This window comes from Megalobrama amblycephala, linkage group LG9 (genome assembly GCF_018812025.1).
Source record: "Megalobrama amblycephala isolate DHTTF-2021 linkage group LG9, ASM1881202v1, whole genome shotgun sequence".
NCBI classification, from domain to species: domain Eukaryota; kingdom Metazoa; phylum Chordata; class Actinopteri; order Cypriniformes; family Xenocyprididae; genus Megalobrama; species Megalobrama amblycephala.
The window spans coordinates 40,339,139-40,353,313 of record NC_063052.1 but is presented as its reverse complement, the minus strand read 5'-3'; the positions used below and the strand labels follow the sequence as shown (position 1 = coordinate 40,353,313).

The following is a 14,175-nucleotide window of genomic DNA, read 5'->3' as shown; positions in this document are numbered from 1 at the left end:
TAGTGATGTGAGAAATGCACCAAAGCGACTGAGAAAAACTGTAATTATCTCATTACCTCCAACACTGATTAAGTGTTACATTAAACAGCCTGTAGTGTGCACACTAAGCAGTGTTCATTTCATCTGGGCAAATCCATGTGGGGCCTACATGGAAACTGGGTGCAAAACTGGCTGGGTCCCAGTTAGATAGCCCAGGTCAAACCCATTTGGGCCCCACATGGCTCTGCTGGCTGGGCAGTGAGATAATATAGTCTAAGAAGAAAATATTATATGACTATCTGAATCCTCCTGAATCTATAAAGGACATGAGTTGAGTAATATGATTAGAGGAAGTGGCTTGTGATCAAGATCATGGTCACGGTGGAAACCACCCAGGGGGTGACGCGGCACAACTGTACTTACAGTCTCTCATGTGAGCAGTATATGAGTTTATTTCACATGTGTATCAGTGTTTACAGGAATTATATTAATGAATATAATTGAAGATTTCATTGTGTCTTTGAGTGGCTAATAGAACTCTAAATGTAGATCTCAGATAGAATGACCAGTGATTGAGTCAATATAACCTGCATGAGGAGGACAGTATGTGATTTTGATTCAGATGTTCTGTTCAGCAGTAGGTGAGTTTGTCTTTCTCTGTTGTTTCTTTCTCTTCGTCATGCAGATGTGATCAGATTGTGTTTCTCATGTCAATAACAGACCACAGCAGATAGGGGTGTAACGATATTCATACCAATCCAAAAAAATGCGATACACCACCCAGGGTACGTATACTCTCAATTCTGCCATTTTATTGCGAAATTCAATCAAAAAAAATGTTTTGCCGCTCTTTAATGTGGCGTGACAGATTACTCTACAGGCGCCTCATTTCAAGCTAGACCGCGATCATCTCTTCCTCTGTAACATTAGTTACAAAATAAACATGAATGAACATCTAAAAGCATGTTGAAAGATACAGTACAACTTACTGAAATGTATCACATCTCAAATAATTGCTCAATCGGTGTTTCAACGGTGGAAATACATCAACAAAACACTGTGTCACCTAGCATTTACCTCAGGCAAGTCCACAGCTTGTTAGTTTGTTAGTCTAAATATATGCCCTATATATTCATTATATTTTACTTAACTTGTTAGTGATGTCTTGATTATTTAAATCTGTCATGAAAATGACAGCCACTGTATAAATGATTATATTTCAACAACAAAGAAATGTGATTTAAATGAGTTTGAACATGACATGGTTGTTGTAGTCAGAAACTGCTGATCTACTGGGATTTTCACTTACAACCATGAACCATCTCTAGGGTTTACAGAGGTGGTCCGAAAAAGAGGAAATATCCAGTGAGCGGCAGTTCAGTGGGTGAAGACGCCCTGTTGATGCCAGAGGTCAGAGGAGAATGGCTGGACCGGTTCAGCTGATAGAAAGGCAACAGTAACTCTAAAACCGAGGTCTGCAGAAGAGCATCTCTGAACATGTTCAACCTTGAAGCAGATGAGCTCCAGCAGCAGAAGACACACCGGTGACACTGAGAATAGCAAACTGAGGATACAATTCACACGGACTCACCAAAACTGGACAATAGAAGACTGGACAAACATCTGGTCTGATGATTTAGGATTTCTGAGATTTTCTTTTTTTCAGATTTTCTGAGTCAAGATCTGCAATGTACTCCGTCAAAGTTCTCCTCCTGATTTCCTTTATTGTGCCATCTCAGAGTGGTAAGAACTCCATATGTCTTCTTATATTTCCTAGTGGATTATATAACATTCCAATTAAGTAAATGTGTTTATGGGCAAAAAGAGTTGTTGAGAGATTACTGAAAAGTTTGGATTATCTTAATGCATACTGAATCATCATTACCAATTTTTAATTCATTTATTTACCTTTTATTCTTTATTATTCAGTGTTTGCATTTTGGCTTTGAATTTTGTTGGTTTTGTTTGAACTCTGTTTCTTGTTTGAACAAGTTTCTTCTCTGTTCCTCATTTCAGAAATGCACTCTCTGTACTACATGTACAGCGTCATATCAAAATCTCAGATGTCTGGAGAAGTGTTTGAATTCTACACCTCAGTTGAACTCAATGACATTCAGATGAGTTTGTGTCACAGTGTGAATAAAGCAGATTTCATGACTCAGTTGTGTGAGGAATCTGAGAGACTCTTTAATGAAAGTGATGATCTGCATTATAAACAACAGTGGCTTCAGATCAACCTTAAAACACTGATGAAGAGGAAGAACAGCACACGGGACACAGTTGGGGGTAAGATGTGCCATTTCAAATAATTTGAAAAATTGAGGAATGCATAAAAAATTTAATTTCGAAAAAAATAACTTTCTAATGAACAATCCCATTCAAAATCTAATTTGGTTGCATATTATTCATATTTTCTTAAATAAATTAAACAACAAATTCGATATTCAGAGTATTTGAATGTAGTAAAACAATTTTCTTTAGTTATAAATGAATGCATATATGAACTGCTTCCACCTTTAAGACTGAGATCTTCTTCTAGCACTAATGCCATAATGAGGAAGGTTATGATAGATTTAAACTAATTCAAGTTTGTTTTGAGAAATTTATTTTACTTGCCATGTAGATTTGGCATAAATTTGCTCATAACTTTTCTCTTGTGCAATTGCTCAAAAACAAGCAAATGTATATGATAAAAATGACAAATACAGTTCACCTGCTGACACATCTTACCCCACTCTCCTCCACATTTTGAATAATATCACTGTCTTATCTTATCTTAATATCAATGTCTTCTCTGTTTCTCTCCAGATCTTCATGTTCTTCAGTGGAGGCACGGCTGTGCAGTTGAACGTCACTCTAATGGTTCAGTCATGTTTCTTCAAGGCACTGATGAATACGCCTATGATGGCCAGATCTTGACCTTTGACCTCTCAAATCAATGGAAGCCTTTAGTCCTTGACCATGACATCATCTGGAACAGAGAATCAGTTTCCAGCCTGGAGAGGAAATGTGTGAAAACGTTAACCAGCTTCATTGATCTTCAGCTTGAGGGAAAGTTCATCATGAAATGTGAGTTTATCACACTCTTATAGTTCACAGAATCTATAAAAATGTCAACATCAGATGATGGGTTGTTTCATCCTCGGCCAGAAGACACACAATGAAATGGTAAGCAGCACCTGTTCAAATTTAGATTAAGAACTTTTAGTTTTTATAATAATACATTTAGATCAATTTTTCACTTCCATGCTTTTCTCTTACATGTGAAAGATGATTACTAAAAAAATTCAGGAATTGCCTATTTCAGATTTACCCACCCCAAAAGGATAAGTAAAAAATAATAACTTTGTTGATTGTAGCAAGGTTTGCTGATCAGGGAAGGTGGAGGCATTATTCATATAAAATAAATAAACACAAAATGAAAGTAAAAGCGGCAGCCCCTCATGGACGACTGCCACACACACATCAACAAAACATGACATAAATAGTCCAGGCCTGCACTGTAAAAAAAAGTCAGTAAAATATACAGCAAAACACCATCAAATTCCAACGGTAATGGAGCGTAAAACCAAAAACTTCCTTTTACTGTATTAAATAGATTGAATAACCGTTAATTGTGAGACTGGATAAAACTTTGTTTTTTACTGTAATAAAATGTTGAAATTTTATTTTAAAAATAAATATTTTCTGTGAAAACAAATAAATATGCATACATTTTACAATTAAATATTGTAATGTTGAAAATGTCTAAAAACCTTAGATTTTATGGTATTATTTGAGTAAAACTACATCTTTTGAGGTTGTGCACATTGGAATTCACAGTATAAATCTGTAGATTTTTAAGCAAACAAAAACATTCATTTTTACAGAAGCAAGATGTTAAAAAATCCCACTAAACACTGGACGTCGGATAGACATGCAGATCATGTCTATATTAGGTCCGTCGGTCCATGACCATTTCTGAACATCTATTCGACGTCCAAACTAGGTCCACTATTTGGACGTCCAACCATGACCCAACTTGGACGTCAACTTGACGTTCAACATTTGACCTTTGAACGGGGTAATTTTTTTGGACGTCATTTGGACGTCTATAACAGATGCAGGAAATTGACATGATTAATATGTAATATTTGTTTTATAGGCCTATCAACATACATGAAGAGTTCAGATGCAAAAGCCTCTAAGTGCCATCTGAAATTTTCTTCTAGAATTATCATTTTTATCAAGCTTGTATATTTAAGTTCAATAATTTCACTTAAATGGCAATGCTAATTACCTATTAATTGTCATTTAAGTGTTTAAGTGTTCATATGTTCACTTTGGGTGTTAATTTAACACTGGGGATTTTGCTTTATAAAAATGATCATTCTAGAAGAAATTCAGATGGCACTTAGAGGCTTTTGCATCTGAACTCTTCACATACAGATTATTTAGAAACAAACACGATTTATTATGTGAATGCATATTTATTATTTCAGGCCATTATTTTTTTTTTTTTTTTTTTACATTTTCCTGATTTTCTTTAACTGGTTTATTTAAAGTAGCCTAATCAAGTTATTTCTTTATGCATATGTATTTTTGCATGTATCTGTTTATTTATTTGGAAATGCAATTTGTGGGAAGTTATAGTTCAGAAAATAATTTCATGGTAGCATATATTAGGCCTATACTGTTAAAAAAAACTGTCAAATTTACGGTAAAATACCGGCAGCTGTGGTTGCCAGGAATATACCGTGAAAAAAATGTGGAATCTGTAAAAGACAATACGGTATACTGGTTTTGTAACCCTAAATTTTACAGTAGACAACGTATTTTTTTTTACCAAAATCATGGTAGAAAAAAAACAAATATATTTGTCAATTATACAGTAATTTTATGTAAAAAAATGCAACTTTCCATAGCTTTTTACGGTTATTTGCAGTAAAAAAAAAAGTTATAATATAATAATATATATTAATCAGTAATTTGTTGTTAATTTAACAGTAATAGGATAGACCCTATTATGGTAAATAACTGTAAAAATAACAGAAATATGTTTTACTTACTTATCTAGCGAAACGATCACTCATTTCAAAAATAAATAAAAAAGTTTAAGTTTTATAAGCACAAATGCTCGCCTTGCTCTGTTCTGTGATGCGCGTTCGTGACATCACGCAATACGCAATTACATTGAAAAGGTCAAGTTGACGTGTTTACAAATGTGCGGAAGGAGGACCATATATGTATGAAGTGTTGGTACACAAGAAAATGTGAATGTACTCTGAAGATTAAAATATAGAATATAAGTACTGCACACCAGCCCACTTCGAGCACTTCATACATGTGTACAGACAGAATTAAAAGAATTAAATAAGTAGAATTAAATAAAAACTAGTGTTGCACCAAAATTTCATTAACCAAAAGTTTTCAGCCAAAACAGCAATTTTCAATTTCGACTGAAAATGGCTTTTTTTGTTTTTAAATCATTGACCGAAACAGTGACTTTAATCAGCTCTGCTCCAATAGTGCATTTTGACCAGGTCAGTGTCTATTTTGTTTAACAGTTCAACATGTCAGCTGTGTGGATACTGGAGCAGGAATGACAATATTGATTTCTCAATTTTAATCAATTCTGATATGAATTCTCAAGATCAATCATTAATCTGTGCAGTTTTCATTTGAGGCGTGAACAAAACTTCACTGAACTTTTGTAAAGCAGCTGCTCCAGTAATCATAAGCTTTGCTTCTTCAAATTGTACCTGTACTTCAAATGCTTGTGCTCTGAATGTTCAAAAATCAGCAAATGGTTGTTTGGTGTCTAAAGCTTAATGTCTAGCATTGTTAACGAATGTAGTAAAAGAAATCAGAATAAAGTTACCTAGAACATGACAAACACACACACACACACACACACACACACACACACACACACACACAAAAACTAGTAATAAAAGTACTGAAGAGCTCCAAACTGAGACAGATTCAGCGCTGCCATCCTAATGACCATTATCAGTGTTACAAAATTTGACAAATAATGGATTTTTGTTCTGTGACAGGTCCAAAGACGGCCTTTGGCTTTATACCCACTCTGGACTCAGAAAGAAGCCCACTGTGGGCGCGGGATGCAGTAATTGGATCTGTAGTTTGCATTTTGATTATTTTCCCCATGATTGTCCTGACATTTTATCAACTGAGAAAATATGGTAAACATCCAAGTGAGTATCATTTAAGTCTCTTCAAGTGACATAAATATGGACAGAAGAGGAGAATGACTGTTAATGTTTAACATTTCAGAAGAGCAGGACACACTGAAGACACCATCACTGCAACTATCAGGTGAGTCTGACTCTAATAGAAGTTACTCATTAAAGCACAACACATGTCCAGATGTGTCCTGAAGAGATTCCTGCTCCTGACAGTCAATAACTCAAAACACACTGTGATCATTTCATTTACAATGTAACATCACTACTAAATAAGTAAATGTAAACGAGATGAAGAGACTGATCATCTGTGTTATTATTTCATGTGATTCTGCAGCGCTTCATAAAACACAGATGAAACCAGAACTGTTGGAGGAATCAAGTGAGTCTGAATTGCTAAAAAAGCCCATAAATTAAAACCCTCTGGTTTAAAATTGTTTGGTTTACTGTCACTGTACAGCTTCACTGTGTCCATGACTAGATGTTTAATAACCATCATTTGATTCAATCTGAACTCCATCAGGAGCAGAAAGATGTGCAGATTTGACTGATGCTTTAAATGATTCAGATGATGAAAACACCACAGATCCCAGAATGGAGGAGGAACACAGTAGGTCCTGAACACACACACACACACACACACACACGCACAGTGTTTCTTCACTGCAGTCACTGGTATGAACAGAAGCTTTTTCAGATGTTCTTCAGACGTCGTTCAGATGTTGTTCAGATGTTCTTCAGATATTGTTCAGATCTTCTTCAGATCTTCTTCAGATGTTGTTCAGGTGTTCTTCAGATGTTGTTCAGATGTTCTTCAGATATTGTTCAGATGTTCTTCAGATGTTCTTCAGATGTTGTTCAGGTGTGTTTCATTAATGGTTTCTCTCCGTCTCTTTCAGCTGAGGAGGTTCATGACACTCAAAGTCTTTGTGACACTGAAGCGACTCCAGCAGCAGCTCGAGGTCAGAACATCTGAATTCATCTCTTATCTGACGCTGATTCTTCATCTCACTCACTGAACGTGTCTGTAATGACTTTTCTAGGTGCAATGGGCTCCAAAATCATCTCTCTGCCTAACTTTGGTGAGTTTCAGTGGGTTTATTTATTTTGATTCTATTTTTAGCTATAGTCAGGCAAACAGGATGAGAAATTAGTTTTTTTGTTTTTTTCAGCTATGGAGAGAGAAGACACTGATCAGAACACATTTACCCAGAATGCTCTGCTGTTGCCACCGCCTAGTAAGATCAGTAGCTTCTGTATTTTCTCTATTTCTAAATTATTTGTTTATATAGATAATTATAATGCTGTTATTCTGTGTTTCAGGACGTTGCAGATCTAAGGACATTTCACTGCCAAACCTCAGTAATGTTTCAGTTCATTTCAACAAAATACAAATATTTTTAATCAAAAGCATCAGTTTACATTTTAAATGTATTTTTCTATTTGATATTGGCATTAAAAAGAGAACTTCTGCAGTTTTTAATAACTTTCTAAATGAGCAGTTTGTGTGTTTTTCAGTTTAAGACAGAAAGGACTCCAGTGACTCCAGTTAGAAGATCAAGCAGTTCCTCGTTGTTCAGGTTGAATCAGATGTTCCTTCCTTCCATCATCAGGAGGAGGTTTCCACATCAACACAGCTTTTACTCTACAGACAATCAGACACTGTATTAACTGCATGAGCAGATGTGGTCAGGAAACATGATGGCAATATTAACAACACACACCTGCACCAACACACACCTGCTCTCTGTTTCATCTGTAACTTTTTCTGAGCAGATTTCTGAGACTGTTTTAAATTCATGTTCCTCATAATCTTGAATCAGAATCTCTTGCAGCATCTCTTCTCTTCTCTGAAGATGAGGGCGGGGCAACCTGTCACTCACATGAGATCCACCAATAGCAAACCACAACCATCCAATCAATTCCCCACAGACAAAATCAAGCCCCACCCTACATTTGTTCTTGTTCCAGATGCGTTTTACTCAGATATACATAACGATAGAGAAGAAAAGACTAGCGCAACTTCTGTTTCATGCAAACTTTGAGGAAACTTGAAGCTAAATTTAATCCTCATACTGTTCCTTTAATGTTATTATACTTCACTTAGTTTACTGACATCATACTGAGTCATGGAAACCCTGTTCATAACAGGGAGTTTTTAAAGAGTGTTTTTTATGCCAGGAAAAGGTTTATTTTTTTTTTTTTTTTTTTTTTTTTAACAATGTTGCATTTTACAGTGAAATATGGAACATTGTTAAAACAAAAAAACTTTGCTCAGCTCTAAAACATTTTATCGACTCATTGTACTCTTTTTCGTATTACACGTTGCTTGTACAATCATGTATTCAATGCAGGGTTTTTTTTTTCCGTTACTTTTTGTGCTGTAAGCAGTTGTAAATATATTGTGTATTTCTTAGTCATGCATAAACCATTTGTTACGTTAAGCAGTAGAATTATCTTTCTGCCTGTCATGTAGCCTTTCATAAGCAGTTTGAAGGATTTTACTGTAGATTTCATGTTTTCTCTTAATCGGAGCAGAGATGAACCATAGACAGTATTATCTAAGAGGTTTGTTTCTTCGTTTCATTTTATTTAGTAGTTTTTTATCAATGTACAGTATTGATTTCTTAATGTAACCAGCAGAGGGCAGCATGAACCTGAGAGACAAGAATGTTTAAAGAACCCTGGAAATTAAAGGTCTTTGGCTTTTATTCTGTGTATGTAGCTCTGAAATCATCTATATTGTGTATTGTCCTAATAAAAGTAACCAAAATCCTGTGTACTTACAGTCTCTCATGTGAGCAGTATATGGGTTTATTTCACATGTGTGTCAGTGTTTACAGGAATCATATTAATCAATATAATTGAAGATTTCATTGTGTCTTTGAGTAGCTAATAAAACTCTAAATGTAGATCTCAGATAGAATGACCAGTGATTGAGTCAATATATCCTGCATGAGGATTCAGATGTCCATTTGTCTGTTGTTTAATTTTCTCCATCATGCAGATTGAGTTTCTCATCCCAAAAACAGACAGCAGCAGTAAATGATTGTGTGAGTTTATTATTCTGAATGTTTGAGTGTTTGAGAGCCACTGAGACTCACAGGCTTCAGTTTTACTGTGTGATTTGGGTGTTTTTGACCAGCGAGAAACTGATGATCGTCATTTACACACAAAAGATAATCCACTTTAACAGACTGTCAGTTAAAATACTCTCCACATGAGCTTTATGTGCTCTTGATCACAGACAACATGGAGTAGAAATTTTCGTCCTCTCTGGAGACAGACTGTGATTGGACACTGACAGCGAGGGAAAGCAGAGGCTCCTGGGAGATTTCAACTATAAATTTCAGAAAAAGTAAATACAAACGTAATGTATAGGCCTATGACTTATTTAAAATGATGGTGTTGAAAATGTAATGTTATGTTAACATATTCAAAAACATGGCTAAACTGGTTTTCTGGTCTTTTAGGCTCGATTAAGCCATTTTCACAAGAGAATAAGTACATAGACATAGACCTAAATCTTTGTTTATAAGATGTTCACAGACAGACAAATTTCACACCAAAAACTGATGATCACTGTAAATCAATTGCTGTAGCTCAAGCAGCAATTGAACTAATCAGATCTCTTTACAACTATTTATATCACCGAATAAACATGAATGAACATCAGAGAGGGTATGTTGAAAGATACAGTACAACTTACTGAAATGTATGATGTAATCACTCAATTAGTGTTTAAACTGCTGAAAGATGTCAATAAAACAGCTTGTAAACATTGTACACAATCATTTACCTCAGGAAAGCCATTCAGTGATCATTGGGCTGGAACCCTTAGTTCCAGTGAAAGGAACTCTTAATGCTTCAACATACCAAGACATTTTGGACAATTTCATGCTCCCAGCTTTGTGGGAACAGTTTGGGGATGGCTACTTCCTGTTCCAACATGACTGCACACCAGTGCACAAAGCATGAGCGAGTTTGGTGTGGAGGAACTTGACTGGCCGCACAGAGTCTTCCTAGAAGAAAAGCCTTCCTAGAAGAGTTGAAGCTGTTAGAGCTGCAAAGGCCGGGCCAACTCCATATTAAACCCTACGGATTAAGAATGGGGTGTCATTAAAGTTCATGTGCATGTAAAGGCAGATGTCCCAAAACTTTTGGCAATATGGTGTAGCTGTGACAGTAAACCCCTCCCAGAAAGGTGCATCCTCACGCTAATAGTCCAGTAGAGGGAGGATGCTCAGTTGGGGGATGTGCAGTAGGCAGAGGACAGGAAACCAGGGGAGGTGATAACAGGAGAAGCCAGGGTAGTGCAAATGGTCAGAGGAGCCAAGGAGAAGCCCGGAGCCCAGCCAGGATGGAAACCCACAGTAGCGGTGTAGGAGGGAGGAGCTGTGGCTGGGATCTCCTTTATGAGGCCATGGTGACAGAGCCAATGGTGGTGGAGCCCTAATGGATGGAGAGCAGATGGAACCAAGTGACTCTGAAGGCTTCGGGGGCCATAATGGAGCTGCAGTGACGATGGAAGGAGCCCAGTGGTGCGTAAGGGCGGTGGTCCCTGGTGGAGCCATGGGAGGCAGGGGGCGAAGAGGGAAGGCGGGGGATTATGGAGGTTATACCAAGGTGGAGTGAAGGAACCAGATCCAGGGGATCCACTTGCCCAGGAGGAGCTGGCTCATGGAAGGCCCGAGGTGCATCCACATTGCCTAAGGAGAGGCTGAGGAGGAGCAGAGGAGCTGATGGGAGGCAGCGGAGACTGGGCAGAGGAATCAGGTGATCCTGGAAAAGGAGGCAGAGAGGGAGGCTGGGCGGGATCAGCGAAGATGAAGGCAGGCATTTAGAGTTAGGCGGGATCAGCGGGAGCAGGGAATCATCCTTTTCCCAAATCCATTGTGCAGAGGCCCATGACTCACCCTTATGGCGGGAGTATGGGCAGGGCTCTAATCCATTCCCTCGAACTCCACTATAACTCCCACGGTGGCGCACAATGTAGCCAGCTCACGCACCTGGTCAGCCGTATTCTCGAGCTCAGTCGCTGCTTCTTGTGCTGGCTGTCCGTCTGCAGTGGACTAAGGCATCATATCCATCCAACGGGATGGTGTCAGGCTGGGTTCTGAGTCGGGATTAGGGCTGGGTCCTCCTCAGGGTCGACGTGAAATCCAGCCCACTATTCACCAGCACCCACTCCACCAGGTGTGCCCTTGCTTGCTCGCTCAGGCTGGCATGGTAGAAAACACTGAGCGAGTCGTCTGAAGGCGATGAAACACGGGGCAACTTTTTGAGCAATGTTGTCGGGTAATATTGCAAAGCGATTTTGCTTGGGCACTTTTCCATTGAGAATGGGCAACAAATTTCAATCTAAAGTATCCAGATAGAAACTTTTTGCCCATTCTCAATGGAAAAGTGCCCAAGCAACATCGCTCGGCATCATTACCCAGAAACATTGCTCAAAAAGTTGCCCTGTGTTTCATCACCTTGAGTAGTGTGTAAGGAACACCAGATCTAAAAAGTTTTGGGTATGATGCGCTAGCAGACTGTCCTTTTGCTCCATGAAGAGCAGTTTAACAGGGGGCACATCCATGAGGAAAAAACACTCACAAAACACACCTCAACAAAAATCTTTTCTAGGTCCAGTTTTCTGTCACAAACCGGTTGTTTAAAACACAAGACAAAGATGATTAGAGTCTTTAATGAATAATCCACACAACATAACTCAATAGAAAGCAGGCAATGTAACAACTGTGATACACTGACGAGACCGGACAACTCACTAATGAAACAAGGGAACTTATGCTGCATTCAAGCCACCTCCCACACAGCAGGAGACTCCTAGGCGGATCCGCATTCAAGTCACCAAACCCGCATGACTGTCTAATTCGTTTTGGCGCCGCCCAGAGGATCAGCTCCGCCTCCGGGCAGTGCCGTAAATTCTACTGTCAATCAGCGGATCCTGAGTGTACTCATGTCGGATCATGTCGGCCGATCCGCCGCGGAGTCCTTTTGCTGTGTGGGCTCATATTTACCAGAATCTTGAAATGACAACACGTGACGTTATATTCGGAGCTGTTTCACGTCCTTTTGGTCCTTGGACTGAGAATTATGCGTTTCTATGGCACCAGTATCAACGCCTAAATGAATCTACAGCGGTCAGGTGGTACAGTGGGCATGTGGTACATCTGGGAGCTTTCAGAAAACTGCCAGCTTACAAGTTGTAATTACGAGCTCTACGAAGATGTGAACGCTTTTTACAAGCTAGAATCTCGTAACTACAGGAATTAGGTAAAATTGCACATGAATGCTCTCCCTTTTCGAAACTTGAATCGAAACTTTAGAAGTGGGAATTATCAAATTTCTGATAGCACATGAAGGGAGCATAAATTGTAGCCATTTGTGATTTAATAAGGACACTTTTTCATATTGCGCTTTCGATTTTAGTTTGTTTGACAGATACTTTGCCAAAACAATGGTGCAAAACACAACATTAAAGACCTCTTAGTTACAAAGTTTAGAAATATTTTCAGTTAATTATCATATTGTTTAAAATGTGTAATATAATTGACAGAATTTCAAAGCTGAGACTTTGTTTCATATTAAAGTAGCCTCTGTCGTTGTCAGTGTCTTCTTTGCGCCATGATTTTTCAATGTGTGAGAAAATGGATGTGTAACATGAGAGAATAAGAACAGTGTCGAGTCAGTTGCGTAAGTCTCATACTGACTGAGTGAGTTGGCAGTCCTGACTGAACTATCTGAAGACTGACTCCTTTTTTACAAGCTCCAGACCATTACACAGAAGTTTCTTCATCATTAGTAAGTAAGCAGATGCATGTAAGCAGACATTTTGGCTTTACAGTTTCAAGCTCCCAGCCAGCAGAGCCATGTGGGACCCAAATGGGTTTGACCTGGGCTATCTAACTGGGACCCAGCCAGTTTTGCACCCAGTTTCCATGGAGGCCCCACATGGGTTAGCCCAGATGAACTGAACACTGCTCAGTGTGCACACTACAGGCTCCTAAATGAAACACAGAAATATGCTGGAGTTAATGAGATAATTAGGTGATAACGAGCAGAATCACTGAAGGACAGAGAAACAAGAACTACGACTTCAGCCACAGCCTTCGATGAAATCAACTGAAGATAAAAGACATTAAATCTCTGAAGATCTGATTAAACATCTCCACAAACAGCATTACCAGCTTCACTTATTACTAACCAGACTGACTTTATTTCTGACATTCATCTACAGAAGCTCTTATTGAGAATTACCAGAGGTTTAGATGTTGATGATTTGTTGAAAATACGTTTGGTTTGATGTCACCGTGATCGAGGTCAGCGCTTACTTCAGTTAGGCAGTTTGACTCTTAACTATAACTTTTAATTTTTTCTCTGGCTGTTTGTTATGGCAAGAAAAACAAGAGATAATGTGGTCGGCTGCTAAGTGATAAAAATATAGTCATCATTTAGTGGCTTAATTCACTGATCTAATGACTGAGCTTTTTATGAGCAAAATGTGTTTAACTTTGTGCTGGATCTTTTCTAGAATTACAACACTAAAAATGTTTTAATCAGAAAATTTGAAAAACATATTGTTCACTAAACACTTTAAACCTCCTGCAAGATTGACTTACACAGACATCAAGAATCAGCGTATGATTCTCAACAATGGTGACATGCTTCATGCTGCAATGCATTCTGGGAGCCATGGATGAGTTTTGTATGAGGCACCCAGAATGCATTGCACCATTGAAGCATGTCACCATTGTTGAGAATCATACGCTGATTCTTGATGTCTGTGTGCGAGTAAAACTCACAGGAGCCCAAAATATGTAAATGGTGTGTTATAAATCGTTTGATGTTCTGATTAAATTCTATTGTTCTCTTGCTGTAGAATCATAACAATAAAACAGAATTAAAAACATAGTACCCGTATAAACCTCCCAAAATAATATCAATGAGTTAAGCCAATATATGATGATTATATTCTTATCATCAATCAGCATCTGATTATATT

The 14,175-nt window shown here is 38.1% G+C and overlaps 1 protein-coding gene across 4 annotated transcripts; it reads left to right on the top strand.

The window, feature by feature from the left end:
• Positions 1 to 397: 397 nt before the first annotated feature.
• LOC125275913 lies at positions 398 to 8,946 on the top strand. 4 transcript variants are annotated; one of them, XM_048203243.1, is made up of 14 exons: positions 398 to 620; positions 700 to 764; positions 1,317 to 1,722; positions 1,996 to 2,265; positions 2,788 to 3,048; positions 6,018 to 6,176; positions 6,256 to 6,297; positions 6,502 to 6,546; positions 6,688 to 6,774; positions 7,064 to 7,126; positions 7,208 to 7,246; positions 7,337 to 7,402; positions 7,488 to 7,526; positions 7,683 to 8,946. In XM_048203243.1, exons 3-14 carry the CDS (start codon positions 1,668 to 1,670, stop codon positions 7,685 to 7,687), a joined length of 1,131 nt encoding a protein of 376 aa, XP_048059200.1. In that variant the 5' UTR covers positions 398 to 620; positions 700 to 764; positions 1,317 to 1,667; the 3' UTR covers positions 7,688 to 8,946. The 4 variants fall into 4 exon arrangements, 3 of the variants coding, with proteins under 3 accessions (XP_048059200.1, XP_048059198.1, XP_048059197.1); XM_048203241.1 differs by having other exon boundaries at positions 1,308 to 1,722; XM_048203240.1 differs by lacking the exon at positions 700 to 764 and having other exon boundaries at positions 1,308 to 1,722.
• Positions 8,947 to 14,175: the final 5,229 nt, after the last annotated feature.